Source organism: Trichomonascus vanleenenianus (assembly GCF_965637985.1).
Source record: "Trichomonascus vanleenenianus strain CLIB 3782 genome assembly, contig: TRVA0_021S, whole genome shotgun sequence".
In the NCBI taxonomy this organism is placed as follows: domain Eukaryota; kingdom Fungi; phylum Ascomycota; class Dipodascomycetes; order Dipodascales; family Trichomonascaceae; genus Blastobotrys; species Blastobotrys vanleenenianus.
The window spans coordinates 125,358-147,776 of NW_027481866.1; the positions used below are offsets into that span (position 1 = coordinate 125,358).

Sequence of the window (22,419 nt, forward strand, 5' to 3'; positions counted from 1 at the left end):
AAAGCGATCAAGCTCTTATAAACACAGTATATAAACGCCTTGACGAACTAAAAGGGTTATTGATGTCGTTAAAAAATGCATGCTAACGTATAGTTTGTGCCCATTCACATATCACAGAAAGCGATTTAAAATGAATTGCTATAAACCTACAGAAAGGTTCTACCTGAAAAAAATTTCCAATTACCTAGAAGGCCGATTTGAAAGCTCCACCTGATATGTCTGACCAGAAGGTTACCCAAAGTTACTCAGACCTTTCCATGGAATGCATCAATTCGGCAATATACTAAACGAACGAGCCATATATACCTACCTACCTTAGACAATTTCCCATGACTTCAATCTGCAGAATATTTGCTCGGCGTGTTTACGTTTACTACAGGACGGAATGTGCTGTCGAAGTCCGATAGAAACAGATAAGATGATCGCTAGAATAATGAAAAAGGCTGGTACCGGCGAGTTCCTAAATGCAAGCTAATGCGCATAAAACGCACTTGGCATTATAAATGAACCATCCATCTGAACACTTTACCATTCCTACCACGGAATTCTACCATGGTGGAGAACGCTGGAATTGTGTATATTATAGGATGTAGTACTATTAGAGAACGGATCTCCTCCCCTCCTTTTGTCTCCAACGCCAGTATGCAATAGCCCAGCATCAAGGGCATATGCGGTCCACCAAACAGGATCCCACAATGAAGTTTCTCTATGCGACAACTACCAAGGTAGATCTCACTTGATTTTTCACTTTATCTACGCGCTATACTACAACATTTCGAAATACAAGATAAATCTAAACGGATTTAAAATATTCATGTAGAAAATAAATCGTCAATTAACCATCGCATTATCTCGTAAACGAAGATCTCCGAGACCGGTCGTGGAAGCGGCGCAAGATATACCGCGCCGTGGGAAGGGTCTCCCAGCCTCGGAACGGAGACCCGGTCCCAGGTTAGTTGTTCGCAACCACCGCCATCTATTGCGCCTGAACTGAAGAAACATTAATAACCAGAGGCATAAATATATATAGTTCCGTCGTTCATTTTATTTCTGCCACTTTCCGATCTGCTTACGCCAAAATGAAGGGCAAGGAGATTAGAATTCTGACCCTCCTGGGTATAGACACAGTTTTTTTCTTCCTTGAGATCATCGTTGGATATGCCGTACACTCGTTGGCACTGGTTGCTGACTCGTTCCATATGGTATGACCCCCCTCCCCTTTGAATTGACAAATAATAGTGTGGCTAACTTATATTGGGGTTTAGCTGAATGACATTTTCTCGCTGCTTGTGGCTCTGTGGGCCGTCAAAGTGGCCCAGTCACGTGGTGTCGACTCGAAGTACACCTATGGCTGGCAGAGGGCAGAGATCCTGGGTGCGCTGATTAATGGCGTCTTCCTGGTGGCTCTGTGTATGTCTATTTTCCTGGAGGCCATTCAGCGATTTGTGGACCCCCCGGTTATCACGAACCCAGTGCTTATTCTTGGGGTCGGCACGGCTGGATTGGTCTCCAATATCGTAGGGCTCGTTCTGTTCCACGATCATGGACACAGTCACGGTGGATCGGGCGGCCATTCGCACTCGCACGGGTCTGCGACGGTACCTATTATCGACGAGGAGGCTATTGAGGACGAAACCGCCTCTGTGGCCTCTCCTTTGCCCCAGACCCAGGTCACGGAGACCTCCCGGCTTCTCTCCGGGGAACAGGCCACTTCTGACCAATCAAATTACAACACTGAGCCTACTACTAATGGTGTGACCACTGCTAATGGTGTGACGTTCGCCGAAGGCACCCAGCCCAGCTCTAATGGCAATGGGGGTTCCTCCTTTGGAGCAGTTAACGGCCACCGTCGAAAGTTCTCTGAAACCCACGTAAACCACTATCATGCCAAGCCAAAGCTCAGGGCCAAGCGTACGCGTTCGCTGAACATGGAAGGCGTGTTTTTGCACGTTCTGGGCGACGCATTGGGCAACATTGGTGTCATGGCTACTGCTCTCTTCATCTGGAAGACAGACTACTCGTGGAAGTACTATATGGATCCGGTCATCTCGCTTGTGATCACGTGCATCATCTTCTCGTCTGCAATGCCTCTGTGCCGCAATGCCAGCTCGATTTTGCTCCAGGGAGTGCCCCAGTCCATTGATGCGGACGAGGTCAAGGAAGATATCGCATCGCTCCCGGGTGTCGAAGACATCCACGACCTGCATATTTGGATCCTCAAGGAGGATCTGTTCATTGCCACGCTGCACGTCTCGGTGTCGATTAGCGAGCAAGAGTTTATGAACCTCTCCACCAAGATCAATGCATGTCTGTACGGCCACGGCATCCACTCGACGACGATCCAGCCAGAGTTTGTGCCCAAGAGCTCTGGGTCATCGCTTAGGTCACTCGGAGACTCTCCGCGATGCCTCATTGGCAACAAGAGCTGCGGGGGCCTTCAGGCCAGCCGAGTCGAAGAGGCATAACACCCTTGAATCTTCCATCCTCAATTTCTTCATCTGTATATTACTTTTCCAACACCTCTAATATTCTTAATATATATATAACTATTTATCTACCAAAATTAATTGACTGAAAATTAATGTAGTATGTATCAATTCGTACTGTAGTTCGGGCCAGCCGAGCCATGCATGAGCATCTTTCAATCTTCAATTTTTCGCCTGTATAGTTTGATATTCTCATAGATAACTATTTATCTCTCAATTCAGTAATTGGCTACAATATTACTATTACCAGTGTACGGATCGGCAGCACTGCCGTAGATTTGATCGTATTTGCGGCACGGATGGAAAGACTTGGTTTCGGTCCGGGCCGTATACCTCCCCGCATTAGAAATAACCGAGATACGTTACAACAGAAATAGCATATATAAATACGTTATAGAAGTTCATTAAATCTTCTATATTCAAAATAAACGAATATGGCAGAAGAGATCAAGACTCCTTATCCATTCCCGGCCTGGAACGGTGATGACGCTAGCATTCCGGCGGACCAAAAGGCTAAGGTCCGGTTCAGCCTCGCCGGCAAGAACGCCGTAATCACTGGCGGCGCCAGTGGCCTGGGCCTCCAGATAGCCTACGGGTACCTTGAGCATGACATTGACGGTCTGGTGCTTCTTGATGTTAACGAGCAGAACTTGAAGAATGCCCAGAAGCAGCTCAAGCGGGTTCACCCGCACAAAGTTGTGGAGATTTTCGCCTGTGATGTCTCCGACCATGACCAGGTCAAGAAGAGCGTAGAATTCTCTGCCAAAGTCCTCAAGACCATTGACATTTTGGTGGCTTTTGCCGGAATTGGCGGCATTGGCGATGGCGACGTCACCTCAATTGAATCCTGGAAGAAGATCATGGAGGTCAATGCTAGTGGCGTTTTCTACACCTGCAAGTATTACGGAGAGTTTATGATCCAGCAGAAGCGGGGTGGCTCCATGATTCTCGCGTCCTCAGTGCTTGGCCACGGCAAGCTGGGCTCTGGAAACGCGCCAATTCCATTTGGCTATTCCTCAGCCAAGGCTGCCGTTCTTTCTCTCAAGGCGTCCTTCGCCACGACTTATGGTCCACACGGCATTCGGGTCAACACTGTTTCCCCAGGCTTTATGGATACGCCAATTGTGGCCGGTCTGAAAGAGGTTGGCATGACCAACAAGAACCTGATCGGCAAGTTCCCAGCTGGACGATACGGCCAGCCTGGCGAGATTGTTGGTGCGCTAGTCCTGTTGGCCAGCAACGCGGGATCTTATATCAGCGGTGCCAATTTGTTCATTGACGGTGGCATGACTGCGCGACTTTAAATGACACATAGCAAGCATCCGTAGTCGATTTCAACTAAGCATTTATAAATTTCAGCCTTCTATTTATTGTAGATAATATGTTAACGTCAATTGGTATCATATAGAGGTTACACTAGGGTAGTATTTTTGTCCTAGAAGAGTCGTAAGCAATATCTTAGGTCCCAATTGGTTAATCTGCTACCAGTACTGTGATGTTTAGCATACTATCATAATACCGTACCAAAGTACCCAATAATAGTCTTAAAGTCCTACGCTGGGGTAAAGGAGGAATAGTACCGTACCAAAATACCCGATAATACGTAGTATTAAAATCCTACGTTAGGGCAAAAGAGGACTAACGGTACTAGAGGAATGTAACACAATTCATTTATACCTATTTGACAGCGGCGTTACAGCACAAAATTGAGGTACCTGTAGTGCCGGCCTGTCAATTCGCATAGGGAAAATTTTCGCTGGTACAGTAGCCAGGGGTAAGCTTAACGTAGGGTAGGAAAATATCCACGATTACATGTACAATTACATGCCATGCAGTGCTTTGGCGTACGTCAAGTCATCCACAGCCACAACTCCGAACTCGACGACTCCACGAAACAAATCGCTATTTTGTTTGAATGACAAAAAAAAAACTACTCCTAGAAACACAAAAAATAGTCCGGATAGACCATTTCAAGTACCATTCAATCCGACCAACTACACGTAGAACGGTTGCCTGCGCAACCGACTGCAGGAGTGAGGTCAGTGCGCAGGGTGAGCGGAGGTGACTCCTGTCTCACCCAATCAGGAAAATAATCGGACCAAAACGGCATTCGTTTAATTCGACATTTTGCCGATCACCAAGATCGTGTTGACAGCCAGGGGGGAATAGACGACTTGCCTTTTAAACCCCTCCAGGAAGCCCCAGAATTCCTCTACGAGGAGAAGTCATTCGTTTATTCGTTTTTATTTTCATCCGTTTATTCGTTTTATTTTCATTTATTTATTCATTCGTTTACGGCAAGGGAACATGGGGCAGTCGTCTAGTCAGAGAGCATACTGGTTACTGGCATTAGCGTTTGTAACGCTGTACCTATTCAAGTCATCCACGACCCATCCAGAGCCCAGCAGTCGCTCGATGAAGTTCTTGGAACTTGACAAAACTTCGCGCGAAGTCCCCTGGGGCACTTCGTACTCTCCGTACACTTCCGCAGGCGGATGCAAAGCCATTAAAGAGATTGAGCGGGACCTTCGGGTTATCGCTTCCACTGGAATCAAAACTGTGAGGCTATTCAGCGGGGACTGTGGCGTAATGGAGGCCAGATCTGACCTCCAGGCCATTGTGGGGATCCACCCCTACGTTACCGATGCCTCGACTGTGGGCGAGAAAAGATACGCACAATTGTTAGAGAGCGTGGATAACCAACTAGCGGACCTGGAGCCCCACTTGGAGCGGGCTCAGATGGTCGTTGTGGGCTCCCAGGGCGTGTTTGAGGAGGAATATACCCAGGCGGACCTTGTCCGGCTCATAAAGCATGCCAGGCGGCATCTGTCAACGCACGGCAGCTTTACTGGTCTCATCACGACTTCGGAGCCACTCACTAGCTGGGTGTCTGCTACAAAGTACAATGCCAATGACATTGACGAGTATAGGCGGTTCAGGGAGGAAAAGCTGGTCTCTTCCGACCTCATGATTGACTCTGGAGTCAAGACCGCCGAGTTTGACGACTTGTGTGCCGTAGTCGACGTGATTGGTCTCGTCGTCCAGCCGTTCTTTGATTCGCGAGTTTTGGCTGACCAGGCGGGCCAGGTCGTGTCGCGGGATGTCAAATTCGCTAATTACGTGTGCTCCGACGAATTCATTGGCCGAGCCCATTTCAACCGGCATTCTGACGACGAGTCCCCAGGAGAGGATTCCAAGCCTGTTGTGGTGCTGGAAGCAGGCTGGCCACACGATGGAGAGGACAATGGTAATGCCGTGGCGACTCCAGAGGCTCAGCAGGAGGCAATTGAGTCTATTCTGGACGCCCGGTTCGGCGAAAAGGCCATTCCGGCTGTTATTTACTCCTTCTTTGACGAACAGTGGCGAAACCCAGGACGCCTGGGTGTCGAAACTAGCTTCGGTTTGAAGCACTAAAATACATGTAACGGATTAATGAATTACTTACCTTCGCGTATAGCTTCAACTGACTTGGGGGCCAGCCCCCAGAACCCCGTAGCTCCGCACCGCGGAGCTTGCTTGTTACAGTGTTGCGAAACTCCCAAAGCCGTGTTACAGGCCAAATGCAACAGCGTAACAAAAGTGTAACGAAATCAGCCGCCAGAGAATCTCCGCGAAGCGGAGCCTCAGGGGGGTTTGGGGGGACTGGTCCCCCCATGAACACTATACAGTTTCAATTGACTTGGGGGCCAGCCTCCAAACCCCCGTAGCTCCGCTTCGCGGAGGTCGACCGCATAACAAAAGTGTTACTGTCGTTGAGGAAATCTCCGCGAAGCGGAGCACCAGGGGGGTTTGGGGAGACTGGTCCCCCCAAGTACTAAAGGAGCACGTAATTGATGGGGTCTATAAGACATTATTATTAGACTAGCAAAGGAGGGTTTTAATAAATATTCGTGTTCCATGGAAAAAAAGCTCACATGATGATGCAATCCTTGTCGGGTTTGTCCTTCTTGGACTTTGACCCCATCTCCCTGGACTTGCGGAGACGCTCCGCGGCACGCTTGTCGCCACCGGCTGCCGCCTTCTTGTACCACTGGGTCGACTGAAGGATATCTCTCTCGGCGCCAATGCCGTTCTCTAAAAAGTACCCTGCGGCAAACTGGGCCTTGGGAAGCCCGCAATTGGCCGCTCTCAGCGCCCACTCATAAGCTTCTTCTTCGTTTCGCGGTAGCACTGGGTCTGCACCCACCATGTACCACGCGCACATGGCCAGCATGGAATTGCCATCACCACCTAGAGCCGCAATTGTGTAATAGTGGATAGATAGGGCAGCATCCTGAGGGCACTGGAGCTGACCGTACTCATAAGCATGCCCCAGCTTCGCCGCAGCCGGGATGTAGTGCAGTTCGGCCGACTTAACATACAATTGCACGGCGTAGGCGTAGTCCTGGAAGATTAAATCGCGGTAGCCGACCTCGTAAATCTTGGCCAGCTCGTAGGGTCCTTGCGGATAGACTTCGGAGGCGGCCTCCGCTGCACGAGTTAGCCACTTGATGCCCTCCTGCTTGACGGTCACGTTTCCGCTGAGCCCCAGGCGCCCGTAGAAGCATGCGAGACCCAGACGTAGCATAGCCCCGGGCTGGTTTCGCGATGCGGCTGACCGCAGGAACTGAACAGAGCGTCGAACGTCGCGCGAGGTGCCCCAGCCCTCCTCGAGGCAGAGAGCTGCACGGTAGGATGCCTCAGCATGACCATGCTTAGCCGCCAGGTGGAACAGGTTGAACGATTCCTTGAGATCTGGCTTCCCCAGGGCCCCGGAAGCGTAGGCGTCACCAAGCAGGTACTGAGCATCGGCAAAACCTTTGTCAGAGAGCTTTCTGAGGTTGGCAATTGCCTCTTTGAGCAGATCCGCCTTGAGTTTCTTTTCTTCCTGGGGCGAAAGGGTCGCAATTGCCGATGAAGTAGACATGATAGAGAGGTGCTTCGACCGCCGGTCGGGAAGCGAAGTAGAAGAAGTGGATTGTGGTAGATTGCCACTCGTATTATTAGTAGAGTCTGAGGAGATGGAAGAGGTTGAATTGGACTGGTTCATCCCCGGGTTCAGGGAGGTTCCAGAGAGCAGAGCTGTCTGGAGCATGTACTGGGCAAACTGGAACTGGATCACCGGGTCGTTGGACTTTTTGGCGTTCTTACGATAGAGCTCAATGGTCTTGATTCGCGGCATGAGGTTCGCTGAGCTACCCATGTGTGGTGCAATGTACGACTGGGACAGGTCGAACATGGAAGCCGAAGCGAACTGCGTAGCAAGCTCATTGAGGCTCGGTGAGGTAGTTGAGGCCCGGTGGGGCGCCTCCTGGCCGTGGTAGACGGAATTGAAGTCAAGAGACGACACGGAGGACCGCGAGGAAAGGGGTCTTGGCTTTCGGGGCATTTGGAAGGACCCTTGGGACGCCGTTCTCAGGTGCTGGGCGGAAGACCTCCGGGAGCCCCCTGGAGTTGGCTGGGGGTATTCAAAGTCAAACGAGCCCGATGCCGCCCGTTGGTGTACTCCTGGGGGTGTCGTGATCCCCGGTGACATCCCCGGTGGTGTCATTCCCGCCATCCCTGATGGTGGAGGTGGTGGGGGTTGGTTCCGAGTAGTGACCTGGCTCATCCCAGTATTTCAATATATGAATTTTTTTGCTTCGTACGGTCAAAAAAGCACCGAATCGAACAGACTTGTCGAATACACACGAATCGACTAGGATATTGTCGAATACACGCAAATAGAAAAATATACAGAGGATAGCGATGATATCCACCAGGTATAGAAATGGAAAAAAATGGCTGAGTTGGCCGTGACGTGCGCGAGAGGGATGTATATGTACTGTCTAAACTGTAACCGGCGCGGCTGCTTCGTTACGTATACACGCTGGTATATTTCGAAAAATTGATTCGCGTTGTTTGGTTAGATGTTGAAAATTTGGGCCAAACTGCGAGGTTTCGAAGTTTTGTTGATTAGTCGAGATATTTTAAAATTTTAATAACCGTAGATCGGAATCCCCGGTAAAATACAATACAGTATCTGCAACGAATTTAGGGGAAAGTTTGGTAAGGCCTCCGACGGTTATATATATTGCCTAAGCAACAACAAGCAAAATTTGAGTATAATTTGGTGTGGAGAAATACGAAGCAGTTGGTTTCTATTCGCTGTATTTGCAGACAACGAAATATATGTGTAACCAACGCGCGACAGCACGCTTGTAATGGTTGTGTAGGACTGAGTGGACGTATGTACATCGGACGGTTCTAAATATGGAACATACATTGGCGGTCGGCTGTTTGAGATTGCGGCGTTTCAAGGGGGCACGGGTATCCCTTGCAACGCCTATTTCGGCCCCTTGCCAATCGAAATTTCAAATTCACGGCACGTTTTACGTTTTACGCACTACATGTTTACATAGTGACAGTGGTTGTGTAATATTTCGTATTTTGGTGAATAATTGTAATCGAGAAGCCACCCCACTTCGGTCTACATTGGGGCCGTAAGACAAAAAGGCAGTGAGATTCACCTGCTGCTTCCCAAGGGAGCGCGAAAAAAAGAAAAAAGTGGAGACATTTGTACTCAACGGGTAAAGGATAAACAGGACCCAGTCTAGGAAGGAGTAACCAGCGCTAACAAGCTAAGTATAGCCAGCTATTGTGATGGCTTTTTGTCGTTGTTGTTGTAGGGTATTCAGCCTGTAAATTGAAAATGTTTGGCTGCTCTGCATCGCTTAGCCACTCCCGCCTGTATCGTATACATACACACTGCCGGCCCACATGTACCGGTACATGATGCAATTCGTCGTGCTGGGGGGATGGGATATACGCGCGGTGTGATATAATCAGACCTGCATGCATGATATGGTGAGCCGCACATCTCATTTGTACTGTAATAGCGATGCGAATCTCATTAAACTCAAGACACCAATTCAGTACAGTTGATGCCAGTTTGGGTAGGCTCTCATGACCCTGAATCCAACCTCATGGGTTCATAACGTTGGGCCAAGATCTGTATTCGTAACTCTGCTGGAGTGCTGTGACGATAGGCATTTGGTAATGTCATTTGTAGCAGTTTACGAGACAAAGAGATGGCGGAGGAACTGACGACACTGCCTTGTAGCTGTGCCTTGTACATGTAGAGTCGTTTCTCCAAACGGTTAATGCGTAGTCCTTCAGCCGTGTGACTACCATTTGGAAATTGCTATGTGCTATGATGTAGTCTGTGTGAGATTGCCAGATTTGGTACCTTAATATTCCAAACGGCTAGCGATGAAACTGCAAGCAGCCACTTGAAGTATCACAGTTGATTACTAGGTAAAGATTGTACTTGCGGGCAACTCTTCCGTGCAAATGTGGTAATATCTAAACAAAAATACTTGCGTGCAAACATTATCTGGCAATATCAATCTATGGTTGGCAATTATTTCCTCTATCTATTCTAAAGCTCAATTTGCGCAATGACATGCTCGAGTACAGGTACTGCAGGTGGCTTTGTGGAGAATTAGTTACGGCGTTACGAAATCTCCCAACAGCTCGTAGCAGGAACAACACTTTTAGTTACAGCGTTACAAACTTTCCTGGGGTTCCACCCCAGACCCCGTAGTAGGGGGGTTTCACCCCCCAAACCCCCCCTCTCTCTTTCATCATCCTCCGCGGAGCGGAGCTACGGGGGTTTGGGGGCTGGCCCCCAATTATCCTGTACTTTCTTGGAAGCTTGTTGGAGTTCAAAATGTACTGCTATATTGCACACAATGTCGCAGTGCCAGTGATAAGTCCCTCCCAATCATCCCACAAACATACTCAAAGGGCATAGAGGCAACCTGGTAGTATTGTACCATGAACTTTTGGGCAAATTTAATACTTGTAAGAGTTGTAGAATACACGAGATACCGAGCTAATCTGTAGACGCTGTTATTATTGGCGGTCTGTGCGACAATCATTTATGTGCTGTTCCGGCCAGTGCTAGAACCAATTGTCCAAAGGTACATTCCGCTAAGAGTGTTCAACAGGGATGATTATGAGCCACTGGCGTAGAAATGAACACCCTAAAATTACTGTAATAGGTTCATCTAGCACAATAACTGAGGAGTAATAGGCTCATCTGGTGAAAAGATAGACGACAGCATTGAATGATTTCCCCTCATCCCTTTCTAGTATTTATCCGATGGCAATAGCAACATTACACCCCCTGTAGGATTGCACCAATGAGGAGGAAAATAAAATAAGCTAATAATATCGCTAATTTGATTGCAGACAGTTGTAATAATTAATTAATTAATAATGACCGGCAAAGTTGTATGATATACCGGCTAATTACATAATGTGCATCAAATTAAACCCAAGTGAGGAGAACCTCCACATTGAAAAGCAGCCGAGTACAGCTGCATGGCCGTTTCTCCTTGGCTTTGCCTCTCCTTTCCCTATCTTTAATACCCTATCTCTACTACCGTAAATCACATCGCAGCAAAGAAGACAGCAAAAGAAGTGGTGGAGGATGACGATAGATTTCGACAGCTTGACCGACGGCTCCGCCAAGGTATTTGGCATGGAGAACTTCGGCAATACGTGTTACTGCAACTCGATTCTCCAGTGCCTCTACTACTCCAAACCGTTCCGAGAAAACATTCTCAACTTTCCGCCAAACGTGGAAAACGTAGAACGGGCCCCCAAGAAGGAGGTGGCCGGAGAGACTCCCCACCCGTTTACCGTAGACCCCGCCGCAGCGAGGCTCAATACCTCGACCCAGGGGAACGAGCTCGGGCTCAACTCGCCCCAGGTACCTGCTGGCATGCAGACAGTCCCCAACGGAGACTCTGCTGGCAAGGATAAGAACCTTGGGCGCAAGAAGAGCATCTTCAAGAAGGACTCAACTTCGACTCCGGACGCCCCGCCAATAACCCCTTTCCCAGACCACTTGGTGTCCAAAGCTCCGCCAGCCTATAAAGGCCTTGAAGGGTTGAAGCTGGGCGTGCGGTTCCCTGGCCAGAATCTGCCTGTTGTGGGTTTCACGGAGGACCCGTTTGGCACTCCGGAGTCTCGTAAGCGGGCTGCCTTGGTGACAGGGCCCATTGTAAATTTGGATTACTCGTTTGCGCAGGATTACGGCATGCGGGAATCTCTGTTCACGGGGCTTAAGGACATATTCGAGTCTATGTCGGAGAACGAGTCCCGGGTCGGCGTAGTGTCTCCATCGCGACTTATCCACGTTCTGAAGCGGGATAACGAGCCTTTCAGGTCTTCGATGCACCAGGACGCGCATGAATTCTTCAATTACATGCTCAACGAGGTGATTGAGAATGTTGATTTTGAGACTGCCAAACTTACGGCCAAACATCCGGAGCTCAAGGAGTCGCAGCCAAATAAGTGGATCCACGACCTGTTTGAGGGCCAGCTGACCTCGGAGACCAAGTGCCTCACTTGCGAGAATGTTTCGCGCCGCAACGAGCAGTTTATGGACTTGTCGATTGACTTGGACAAGAACACTTCGGTGACTTCGTGCCTGCGCCAGTTCTCCGAGTCTGAGATGCTGAGCGAGCGAAACAAGTTCCACTGCGATAATTGCGGCGGGCTACAGGAGGCAGAGAAGCGGCTCAAGGTCAAGAAGCTGCCCAAGATCCTGGCGCTGCATCTGAAGCGGTTCAAGTTTACCGAAGACATGCAGAGGAACGTCAAGCTGTTCCACAAGGTCAACTACCCCAAGCACTTCCGGCTTTTCAACACGACAGACGACGCACAGGACCCGGACAGGCTATATGAGCTTAGTGGAATTGTCGTTCACATTGGCGGAGGACCGTACCATGGACATTACGTAGCTGTTGTCAAAACGGAGCATGCAGGGTGGCTGCTATTTGATGACGAAATGGTAGAATCAGTGGACCCAGGCTACGTGTTCAACTTCTTTGGGGACAGCAAGACCATGGCGACGGCCTATGTGCTGTTCTACCAGGAGATCTCTGCAGATCAGATGGAGAAGGAGAACTTGTACACTAACGAGCCGGCCTTCTTCGACGAGCCGGAGCCCGAGACCGTTTCAGACTCGCCGCCAAACCGCTCACAGCAGGCCATTAACGAAGAGGACGAGGAGGCTTACAACACGGTCGAGCCTCTGGCGGAGCTGACTACTCCCGGCACGTCTGCGCCCGTCAGCCGCGTCCGGACGACCAATTCGATCCAGTCTTCTTCGTCGTCGAATTCGCCCGCGGTGGGCTTGCAGAGGTTTGCCACTGTGGGCGCCGCCAAGGAAACGCCCAAGTCGACTCCGACTAAGAAGAAGGGTCTCTTTGGTTTCAAAAAACGATAATCACACACTAACCATATATATACACTACGTAGCATGAACTACACATTTACTAACTATAGTATTTTAGATACTACGCTCCGATACATCTTTACCGGTACTACTTGGGGGAGGACCAGTCCCCTCAAACCTTCTTGGGGCTCCGCTATGCGGAGACGTATGAACTACGGGGGATGCGATCCAATATATACTCTGCTGGTGTCCTTACTCAGAGGGTCGGTTCTTTGGGGGGCCAGCCCCCCAAACCCCCCGTAGCTCCGCTTCGCAGAGAAGATGGGTAGTTTCAATTAACTGTACTTGCCATTGACCCAACTGGGTTGCGGAGACGATGGGTATCTTCAGTTGACTACACTTACCATTGAGTGTATTATTACTAGCTGCTATCACCAACGGTACTACGGATCCTCTTATAATTGATGCGGTTATCGAGATGGGTGGCCCTCGAATTTATAATGCACATATCGTCTGTCACAGGGAGTAGTTACAAAGCTGCGCGCTGTTACAATGGGTTGTAACAGGTTGGGATTTTGTCACGAGAGCTTGTTACGCTGTGATTGGATATCCCAGCCAATCACACCAAATCAAGTTCAACAAGTTCAATTGATCCTCCGCGAAGCGGAGCTACGGGAGCTCGAGGGCTGGCCCTCGAATACGCTCTAGATACTGCTTAGGGGACTTATCCATCGTTCAGAGTAATGACAGTGGACTGATTACTTGTATCTATTCCTCAATCTATAATCCCATATATAGCGGTATGTCATGCACCGGGGTCTGTGTGGAGGTACAATTGATCTGCCGATATTACTACACTAGACTATCATATTGTATATGCATCCCACTGTCTTATTGCCCCACTATACAAGATAAGCGGCAAATGTCCGACGGAGATGCATTTTATGCATGGGTGATATGTCGCATTTATGCCGAACGATGGTGATATTATGTAATGGTTTGCGCGCGCGCTGACAAAACTGTGCGGCTCATGTCGGTTGCTATCGGAGTCCTCCTATCACCTGCAGAAACCCGCACTTATCGTAACAAGACAGGCCACTGACATATAAAGGTCTGCATAGTCTCCTTAAAGCATACTGGAAGAGCTAGAGCTTTTCTCCATTATCTCCTTATTATACACTAGAAGAGCTGAAGCTTTTCGTGGGCTTTTAACAAGCTTTGGTGACTTATAAAGAGCTTTTCGTGAGCTTTAACAAGCTTTGGTGAGCTTTTACAGGCTTTGATAAGCTTTGGTGAGCTTTTCGCAGCTTCTTAGTGAACTTCATTGAGCTTTCCGTGCTTTAGAAGTATTAGAAAATGGCGCAGGACTTAGAACAGCAGCCCCTCCTGGGCAAGTCAAGAAAGCACCATCCCCACCACAGGCGTATGGTGGCTTTCGTTACATTTGGCCTCCTGTTTGTGCTGGCGTTTAACCTCGTCTTCCTGCCACGAACCTCCGTGAGCAGAGACTGGAGACGCCTTCATCACTTCAAAATGTCCTTCACCGATGTTGAGCGCACCTATTTGAGGTCCGTAGACCCGCTCTCCATCAGACAGTGGAGTAAGAAGTACACCAGCGAGAGGCATCTTGCTGGTGAGAACCAAGACCTTGTTGAGTGGACAAACGAGAAGTTCAAGAGCTACGGCCTCAAGAGCCAGATTACCTCGTACGACGTTTACCTCAACAAGCCCGTAGATCACCGGGTGGCGTTGCTTAATAGCGACGGTTCGGTCAAGTACGAGGCGAAGCTCGTTGAAGACAAGCTCCCCGACGACCCCACCACAAACCTGCCTGAAGATCAACTCGTTCCGACCTTCCATGGGTATTCTGCTTCTGGTAACGCCACTGGGCGATATATCTACGTAAACTACGGCCGGCGTGAAGACTATGACCTGCTTCTGCGCAAGGGAGTCGATTTCACTAACAAGGTCGTCATTGCACGGTATAACCACAATTTCCGGGGCCTCAAGGTGAAGTTTGCCCAGGATCTGGGTGCTGCGGCGGTTTTGCTCTATTCCGACCCGGGAGACGACTCAGCATCTATCTACGAAGGCGATAAGGCTTACCCGGAGGGTCCGGCCCGGAACCCGTCATCGGTGCAGCGGGGGTCTGTTCAGTACCTTTCGTATGGCCCTGGTGACCCTACTACGCCAGGATATCCAAGCCGAGAGGGTGTTGAGCGAAAGGACCCTACTCACTTCATCCCCAAGATCCCGTCGGTGCCAATCAGCTACGCCGACGCTATTCCACTGTTAAAGCAGCTCAATGGCAAGGGTATTCCTGCTTCGGAGCTCGGGGAAGGCTGGGTAGGCGGTCTTGACGAGTTTGACTACTCCACCGGTCCGTCTGACCTGGAAATTAATGTTTACAACGAGCAGGACTATGCCATCCGGCCCATCTACAACGTTATCGCCAAGATTGATGGTGTTCTTCCGGATGAGGCAATTGTTTTGGGCAACCATCGTGATGCTTGGATCGTGGGTGGCGCCAGTGACCCTAATTCGGGCTCCGCTGCTTTGGTAGAGCTCGCCAGAGGGCTTGGCGAGCTTATTAAGCGTGGCTGGAGGCCTCTGAGGACTATCTACCTTGCCTCGTGGGATGGAGAGGAGTACGGTCTCTTGGGTTCTACTGAATGGGGCGAGGATAAGGCTCAGTTCATTGATAAGCATGTTCTGGCCTACCTTAATGTCGATGGCGCTTGCTCCGGTACCCAGTTCCATGCTTCTGCCAACCCATTACTGAAAGAGATTCTGCGAAAGGTGTCGGCTAGGGTTTCGAGCCCGGTTGAGGGCTATGACTCGCTGTTTGAGTACTGGAACGAGACAAGCGGAGCTCGAATCGGTTCTCTGGGCTCGGGATCTGACTACACTGTGTTCCAGGACCACTTGGGTGTCCCCTCTGTTGACATGGGATTCGGCGGGGGCAGCCGGGCTGTTTACCAGTATCATTCGAACTACGATTCGTTCCACTGGATGGATACCATGCTTGATGTAGACTGGAAGATCCATGCTGCGGCGACCAAGATTTGGGGTCTTCTTGCTTTGACGCTTTCTGAAGTAGAGGTGGTCCAGTTCAAGGTACGGGAGTACGGAGAGCTTATTAAGGACTATGTTACCGATCTAGAGGGTTTGGTCGAGCCTGACGCTCTTAAGGATCTCCAGAAAGACCTTGACGATTTTATCTTTGCCGCCGAAAAGTATGACGCGTATACTGATAAGCTTCTGGACGAGTTCACCACCGATTATCCGTGGTACCGGTTCTTCCACAAGCTGGCTCTTCTTGCACGGGTGAAGATCGCCAATGCCAAGCTGAAGACGCTAGACAGGCTGTTTTTGTATAAAAAGGGTCTCGAGAACCGGCCGTGGTTCAAGCATATTGTATTTGCTCCAGGAAGATACACCGGCTATGCTGGGCAGCTCCTTCCAGGTTTGACCGAGGCTATTGAGGATACAAACGACGTTGGTATCATCAAGTGGAGCAACGTTATTCGAACTTCGGTTGTCGCTGTCAAGAATCTCCTCTCCTAACTGTACTTGGTTGCACACACTTTGTTGTAAGCAATCTAATTAATATTAACTATGATATATTAACGGTAGTTACCACAATATAAACAGATATAAAACAATATAAACAGATATAAAATTCAAGTGATGGCATTATGGCGCCATACAGTCCAAGTAAGCCTGGTCAAACTTATCGCAATAAGTGAGAATAATTGTCGAACCTTCAGTCATCTGCAAAACGCAATGCTTAAAGTTAAACGAAGCAGATTCTACAACAGCGTTCTCCAGAGCACCACAATGCAAGTCCCACACATTGTAACGGGCAATCACCTCGCCGGACGGAATATGAACAAACTCAATAGTTGAGTCGTCTCCAACCGCCGCAATATAGTCATAGACACCAAATATCGTCTTCTTGAACGATCTGCTAAGCGTCACCTGCTTGGTCTCCAAGTCAAAGATTCTGATTGTCCCCAAAGCACGGCTGCCATAGATGAGTTGGTTTGGCGTTTTGCTGTTATATATGTGGGTTGGCTTATCTTTGGTAAGCACAGTGCGCTCCATGGTCTCGAGGTCCCATGCAACAATGCCGTAACGAGCAGTGCTGGCAAACACTGTATCATCTACAACGTCCACTGCTACAACTTCCGAGTTAGGCGAGAGGCGTACAATCTCTGCGTTCGGATCTTTTCTGTTAATCACAGCTATTTTGTGATTCAATCCCCTGGCAACGATGTAATCGCTCGTAACCTCCAGCTGGCAAATTGCGATCTCAAGAAACACCATGAATCGCTTGGACTTAAAAGTTTTCAAGTCCACAATGGCGACCTCTCCGCTGGCAAACGAGAGAATGAGTTCTCGGTTATCGATCTTGCCGTCCGTCATGGGGGTAAGATGCTCCCTAGTAATAGCTTGGCTGAACTCCTGATAGAACATGAAATTCTTCCCGAGGGGATAGTATTCATCACAGCTGCAGTCAAATAGGGCCATCTGACCGCTTAGCTCTATTCTGAGAAGGATGGTATCGGTTAGGCTGACCTGGAATGTCAGAGCACCCGGCATCACAATACAGTAAATGTCCTCGATACCCTGGAACACCTTGTACATTCTCTGTTTCTGAATGTACAGGTTCCTCCAATCCGTATGTACAGGGAGAGAGTAGGGCATATAGTATCGTTCCTCTGCCTCGACCATGTGTCTCCAGAGCGTATTGTCGTGACAGAGTCGGCGCCATTTTCTGCAGACCGTTGAAGCCGAAGCAAGTCCCCAGGGACTCAGCTTTTCAAGAACCATTAATACAAGTTCTTCTGGGAGCTTGTTAAAAGGATCCTCTTGACTGTAGAATTTTCTTTGATTTCTTAGCTGGAGATCTCCGCAGAGAGAGGGCGGATAAAAAAGTGCTTCATACGCAGCCAAGTTGCAGTAATATGGCTTACGACTTGGTAGCCGCTTGGACCCACTGCCCAAGCAGGAGTGAGTCCGAGCGATTGGGTTCAAAAAGATGTCTGATTCTTCCATTGCGAGTGATATATCTTTGATAGACACTTTATTTCGTAGAGATTCAAATAAATTCTTGCAAAAAAAGTCGTTCAATCCGGTTCTTATTACTTTGTCTTCTTTGGTTATCAGTTGTGCGTAAAAAGATGGGAATTCTGGAGATACCAGGTCTATTTATATTCAAAAAATTTCTATAATTGCTAATTAATATATTCAAAGTTCGCCAGTCAAGGAACGGCAACCCCTGAGAATCGAGAATCGTTGCGGCAACTTAATTCCTCGTCAAACAGTCATGGCATAAGGTATTTGTAAAAAGCATCTTCAATTTCAGGATCGCGAAAGTCAAGAACCATAATAAATCCATTTTTTAGAGCAAGCAAGCCAAATTTGAGATTGAACTTCACTTGCTCAACTTGAAAGTCTTCCCCGAAACCATGGTACTTCTTAAGATTGACTCTTACAAGCGTCCTGTTCATCAGAATATCGTAAAACTCGACATTGTATTCATCGCCAACCGCAACAATGTGATCATAAATGCTGTAAACAAGTTGTCCTGGGAAACGCAAGTTACATTCGAGCCGTCGGGTTTCCAAGTCCCACGCCTTTACCGTACCCCACTGCCGAGTTCCACATATTACTCGATGAAGAGTTGTGCAAGTGAGTAAATTTGAAGTAATCGGGCAGCCTGTCCTCACTTTCTCAAGCGTCTCTATATTCCATGCCAGTAGTCCCGTGTTGCCCGTCGTCACGTAAACCGTATTTCCCGCAACTTCCATACATATAGGGTCGCAAGGACAGGTAATATGTGCAATTGGTGTGTTATTATTGTACCGGTCGATAATTGTTATTCTATAGTCATGCCCTCTTGTGACGATATATTTGTCCGTGAACCTTATCTGCCAGACGTAGCCAAAATGTGCAGAAAGTCGTCTGACACTAGAAGTTCGTAGCTGAACAATTGCGATATCACCATTGCTAAATCCAAGAACAACCTGCTCATTATCGAGATTGCCAGAGGTTATATCGATGGTATGGTCCAGCGTAATATCCCTGGAGAATTCGCGAAACGTCACGCCCAAATAGCCCTCAATATCATAAGGTCGATCGGTGGACAGATCCCAAATACGCACTTCATCAATGAGATGGTTGCCATTGAGGGTAAGCATGAGAGAGTCTGAGAGAATAACGTCGACATATCGCTGACAGACGACAGTGCCAAACTCGAAGTAGCGAAAGGAATTGCACATCAATTGCTTTTTTCCGTAAATCTCGCGCCATTCGGTCCCTAGTATTGGCAATTTAAAAGCCGTATATATTCTGTCAGTTATTATTTTGTGTTGCCATAGCAACGTATCGTAACAGAACGTTCTCCAGGCCTTGCAAACACTTGCTGCCATTGCAATGGATTCAGACGGACAATATTCCAATACAATCTGAACTATTTCCGGCGGCAAAACAATAAAAGGGTCTATCAATTGTTGTTCACCTTTCTTATCTCTCTTCCGATGTCGACGAAGCCACCTAGGGCGGTGCCAGCGCTTAGCAGTATGGGCAGCAATATATGATTCTATTCTTCTACGGAGCATGACATAGTCGGACCGTGACGCTTTACCTCGTAGAGTATCTGCTCCGTCATCGCCTTCTTGAATTATATCCTTCAGTCCGCGTAAAGGATCTGGCGCAAATATGCGACTAATCCTCCAGGGAACTAAACGTACCGCCATCTCCAGCATCAATAACAATTTTGATCTTGCACCCCCAGTAAACCTACGTCCAACCATCCTGTTTATATATTTCCAACATCTCCATTACAATGAATAATTAACTAATTGCTGCTGTTCCTTGCATTGCTTCATGAAATCTACTGCGTTAATTTTGTCTTAGCAACAGATGGACTTACAAGGTTAGTCGACAGCAACAACTTTCGTTTGGCTTAACTTTTTTTCCATTTAAGTTACCTGTGGCCATCTTGAACTGAATATTGATCAAGGTATATGTTGTCGTCGAAAATTGCGCTATTGCACAAGCCTGAATAACCTACGCGTGGTGGTAAACGGGGGTAATACCTCTTACACGCAATTGCTACTTCAGGCCCCGAGGTTAATACGGTACTACGAGAACCTGAGGAGGAATATACAACTGGTTGTATAGATGTCTTTAATCAATTCTGTTCATACTGTTAGCGCAGCTAGAGCCACAACTTTGATTCACTATTACCATCATAAGCGGCTTATGCCATAACGCAAACGAAGCTATGAGCACCTTTATAAAGAAACCCTGTGCTGCTAAATTCCAGCCATTTTTCAGCGTTACCGGATAGCTAGCACCTAGTATCATGCTGTCCCCACTGCAAATAAACCCATTGCCAGCCTACCATATTAGAATGATATATATACGACCATAGACTATAGTATCAACATTAAATAAGCAAGAAATCAAGTAAACAAGATGTTTTTCGACAGAACTCTCATTTTTGAAGATACCACTGTATGTATATACCGATGCGCGTGGTTCAATTTACGCGTCGTTACTAATGACCGCGCGCGCAAGCGATAATTGAAAGTCGCGTCGACGCGTTCAGGATTGAAACTCAAACTCCCCTTACAGCGATGGCGGCGGCTGAAGCAGTCATGACAGATATAACCGAGGAGATTAGCAACAAGCGCGCTGCTTCTGCCGACGAAGAGGGCCAGGCGACCGAAAAGACCCCCGTGAAGCGGGCAAAGACCGAAGAGACCAACGGTTCCGCCAAAAGGGCGAAAGAAGAGGACCGCACTGCTAAGCAACAAGAGAAAGAACGCGAGAAAGAACGCGAGAAAGCGGAGCGCGAACGCCAGAAAGAAGAGCTAAAGCGACAGCGCGAAGAAGCCAAGCGACTAAAGCAGGAAGAGAAGGAAAGGAAGGAAAAGGAGAGAGTGGAAGAGAAGCAGAGGAAGGAGAAAGAGCGGCTCGAAGAGAAGCGACGCAAGGAGCAGGCACGTGAAGAGGAGAAGAAGCGCAAGGAAGAAGAGCGCCTGGCTAAAATTGAGGAGAAGAAGCGCAAAGAGCAGGCGAAATTGGAGGCTAAAAAGGCCAAAGAGGAGGCCGAAGCAGCCAAACAGAAATCCCATCCCAGCATTTTCGCATTCTTTACTGCTTCTAAACAGGATGCTGCCGATGCAGAGAAGAAGGACCAGGAGGAGGAACAGGAGAAATCATACTATAAGACTGCCTTCCTTCCGTTCTGTGTTCGGTCGAACTGCAAGCTAGTTGCGCCTGAGTACAGCTCTACGTGTTCTGAAGAGCAAAGCATGCTGGGCTGGATAGCCTCCAAACGCGAAAAGCGCGGGGGTTCTGTGGATCAGACTGTCCGGGAGATCATGGATCTGGTGCAGCTGGGCCAAATATCGGAGTCTGAGCTGATGAAAAAGCTGGAGTCAATACCCACGAAGCATTTACAGTTTGGCGAGGACGTCCGGCCGCCGTATATCGGCACTCTTTCGCATACGCATAATGAACTTGCTACTAATCCATTCGAATGGGCTGTGAAGACGCTCAATTACGAGTTTGATTCAGAATGCGAGTGGGAGATTGGCGATGAAGAAGGCTCTGATTTGGGCGATGACGACGAAGATGACGAGGATATTGAGGAGTCAGATGCGGAAATGGACCAGTTCTTAGAGGAAGATGATTCCGGGTCTGGAGAAAACCGCAGGAACTTGGTGAGCCATTTGAACCCCATTATTCGATGGAACGATGGCAAGGATGCAATATTCCACGAGTTCCAAATATGTTGCATGGTTGATACCGATACGATTATGAGTGAAGGCATTGACCCATATAAGGACTACTGGGCAGTTGAGAAGAAGAAGCAGAGCCCTGCGAAGCCCAAAACAGCGCTGGATTTACTGTCGCCCAATAACTCAGGGGGTAAGAAGTCAGCATCGCTCCCTGCCGGGCTCTCAGCTGCAGATATTAAGTCTTTTTTGGAGAAGGTTCAGGGCCAGACTGCCATTAAGCCAATTTTGATTCAGAACTTGAAGGAGGCATTCCCTTCACTGAGTAAGAAAACAATTGATGCTACAATATCACAGGTTGCTGTCAAGGTTGTTGGGCTTGGTGGAGAGAAGCAGTGGCAGATTTTTCCAGAAATCGGCAAGAAGTATGGATTTAAGTAATATTAGCTATCTTTTAACATGTTCAGCTTACCCATCTTTTCTACCAACCGTTATAATACTTCACTTCTAACATTAGTTGTCGTACATAGCAAATACTAAGTTGACTTACTCCGGTCGCGCGCACTTCACTCCAAACATTACTTGGATCTAGCACTTATACCTGGTACACCGCTGTTGTTCTTCAGCCTGCCACATAGGGCTTAACTGTCACTGCTAACTCTTGGACAGCGCGAAGCATATATCAAGTATAATCCTACTGTATTGGTTTTTCGAAGTGTTCTATTCACTCATTTACCATGTTATCACCATTCTGCAGGGCTTATTCTGTAATTGCAGCGATGTGGTAAGCTAATGGCAGACATTAACACTAATGCATCCAAGATTAACCCGCTGCTATTCTAATGGACCAATAGGAAAAGTGCTCGCCTAAATAAGCTCTCCTCATTTGGAAAATTACGCGTCGAGAGTAACGCGTTTCAATTAGCGCGCGCAGAGCGCGGTCCGGAGACGCGTACATTTTTCCCGA

At 48.3% G+C, this 22,419-nt stretch overlaps 10 protein-coding genes across 10 annotated transcripts; 7 read left to right on the forward strand and 3 right to left on the reverse strand.

Annotated features, from left to right (window-relative positions):
* Positions 1-1,079: 1,079 nt before the first annotated feature.
* On the forward strand, positions 1,080-2,465 carry COT1 (cation diffusion facilitator family transporter; the record flags this gene model as incomplete). The annotated part of the gene is made up of 2 exons (XM_076685091.1): positions 1,080-1,202; positions 1,266-2,465. The coding sequence occupies 2 exons, from the start codon at positions 1,080-1,082 to the stop codon at positions 2,463-2,465; spliced, it is 1,323 nt and encodes a 440-aa protein (XP_076540688.1).
* A 455-nt stretch (positions 2,466-2,920) lies between these two features.
* Positions 2,921-3,790, forward strand: TRVA0_021S01376 (SDR family NAD(P)-dependent oxidoreductase; the record flags this gene model as incomplete). The annotated part of the gene is made up of 1 exon (XM_076685092.1): positions 2,921-3,790. The coding sequence occupies one exon, from the start codon at positions 2,921-2,923 to the stop codon at positions 3,788-3,790; it is 870 nt and encodes a 289-aa protein (XP_076540689.1).
* A 1,003-nt stretch (positions 3,791-4,793) lies between these two features.
* Positions 4,794-5,900, forward strand: TRVA0_021S01398 (uncharacterized protein; the record flags this gene model as incomplete). Its single annotated transcript, XM_076685093.1, has 1 exon — positions 4,794-5,900. The coding sequence occupies one exon, from the start codon at positions 4,794-4,796 to the stop codon at positions 5,898-5,900; it is 1,107 nt and encodes a 368-aa protein (XP_076540690.1).
* A 496-nt stretch (positions 5,901-6,396) lies between these two features.
* SKT5 (tetratricopeptide repeat protein) lies at positions 6,397-8,076 on the reverse strand (the record flags this gene model as incomplete). Its single annotated transcript, XM_076685094.1, has 1 exon — positions 6,397-8,076. The coding sequence occupies one exon, from the start codon at positions 8,074-8,076 to the stop codon at positions 6,397-6,399; it is 1,680 nt and encodes a 559-aa protein (XP_076540691.1).
* A 2,207-nt stretch (positions 8,077-10,283) lies between these two features.
* TRVA0_021S01442 (uncharacterized protein) lies at positions 10,284-10,481 on the forward strand (the record flags this gene model as incomplete). The annotated part of the gene is made up of 2 exons (XM_076685095.1): positions 10,284-10,310; positions 10,353-10,481. The coding sequence occupies 2 exons, from the start codon at positions 10,284-10,286 to the stop codon at positions 10,479-10,481; spliced, it is 156 nt and encodes a 51-aa protein (XP_076540692.1).
* Positions 10,482-10,941: 460 nt separating this feature from the next.
* Positions 10,942-12,747, forward strand: TRVA0_021S01464 (uncharacterized protein; the record flags this gene model as incomplete). The annotated part of the gene is made up of 1 exon (XM_076685096.1): positions 10,942-12,747. One exon carries the CDS (start codon positions 10,942-10,944, stop codon positions 12,745-12,747), a length of 1,806 nt encoding a protein of 601 aa, XP_076540693.1.
* A 1,374-nt stretch (positions 12,748-14,121) lies between these two features.
* On the forward strand, positions 14,122-16,263 carry VPS70 (putative zinc metalloprotease; the record flags this gene model as incomplete). Its single annotated transcript, XM_076685097.1, has 1 exon — positions 14,122-16,263. One exon carries the CDS (start codon positions 14,122-14,124, stop codon positions 16,261-16,263), a length of 2,142 nt encoding a protein of 713 aa, XP_076540694.1.
* Positions 16,264-16,392: 129 nt separating this feature from the next.
* TRVA0_021S01508 (F-box protein) lies at positions 16,393-17,757 on the reverse strand (the record flags this gene model as incomplete). Its single annotated transcript, XM_076685098.1, has 1 exon — positions 16,393-17,757. One exon carries the CDS (start codon positions 17,755-17,757, stop codon positions 16,393-16,395), a length of 1,365 nt encoding a protein of 454 aa, XP_076540695.1.
* A 269-nt stretch (positions 17,758-18,026) lies between these two features.
* Positions 18,027-19,517, reverse strand: TRVA0_021S01530 (uncharacterized protein; the record flags this gene model as incomplete). The annotated part of the gene is made up of 1 exon (XM_076685099.1): positions 18,027-19,517. The coding sequence occupies one exon, from the start codon at positions 19,515-19,517 to the stop codon at positions 18,027-18,029; it is 1,491 nt and encodes a 496-aa protein (XP_076540696.1).
* An 828-nt stretch (positions 19,518-20,345) lies between these two features.
* On the forward strand, positions 20,346-21,893 carry RLF2 (Rlf2p; the record flags this gene model as incomplete). Its single annotated transcript, XM_076685100.1, has 1 exon — positions 20,346-21,893. The coding sequence occupies one exon, from the start codon at positions 20,346-20,348 to the stop codon at positions 21,891-21,893; it is 1,548 nt and encodes a 515-aa protein (XP_076540697.1).
* Positions 21,894-22,419: the final 526 nt, after the last annotated feature.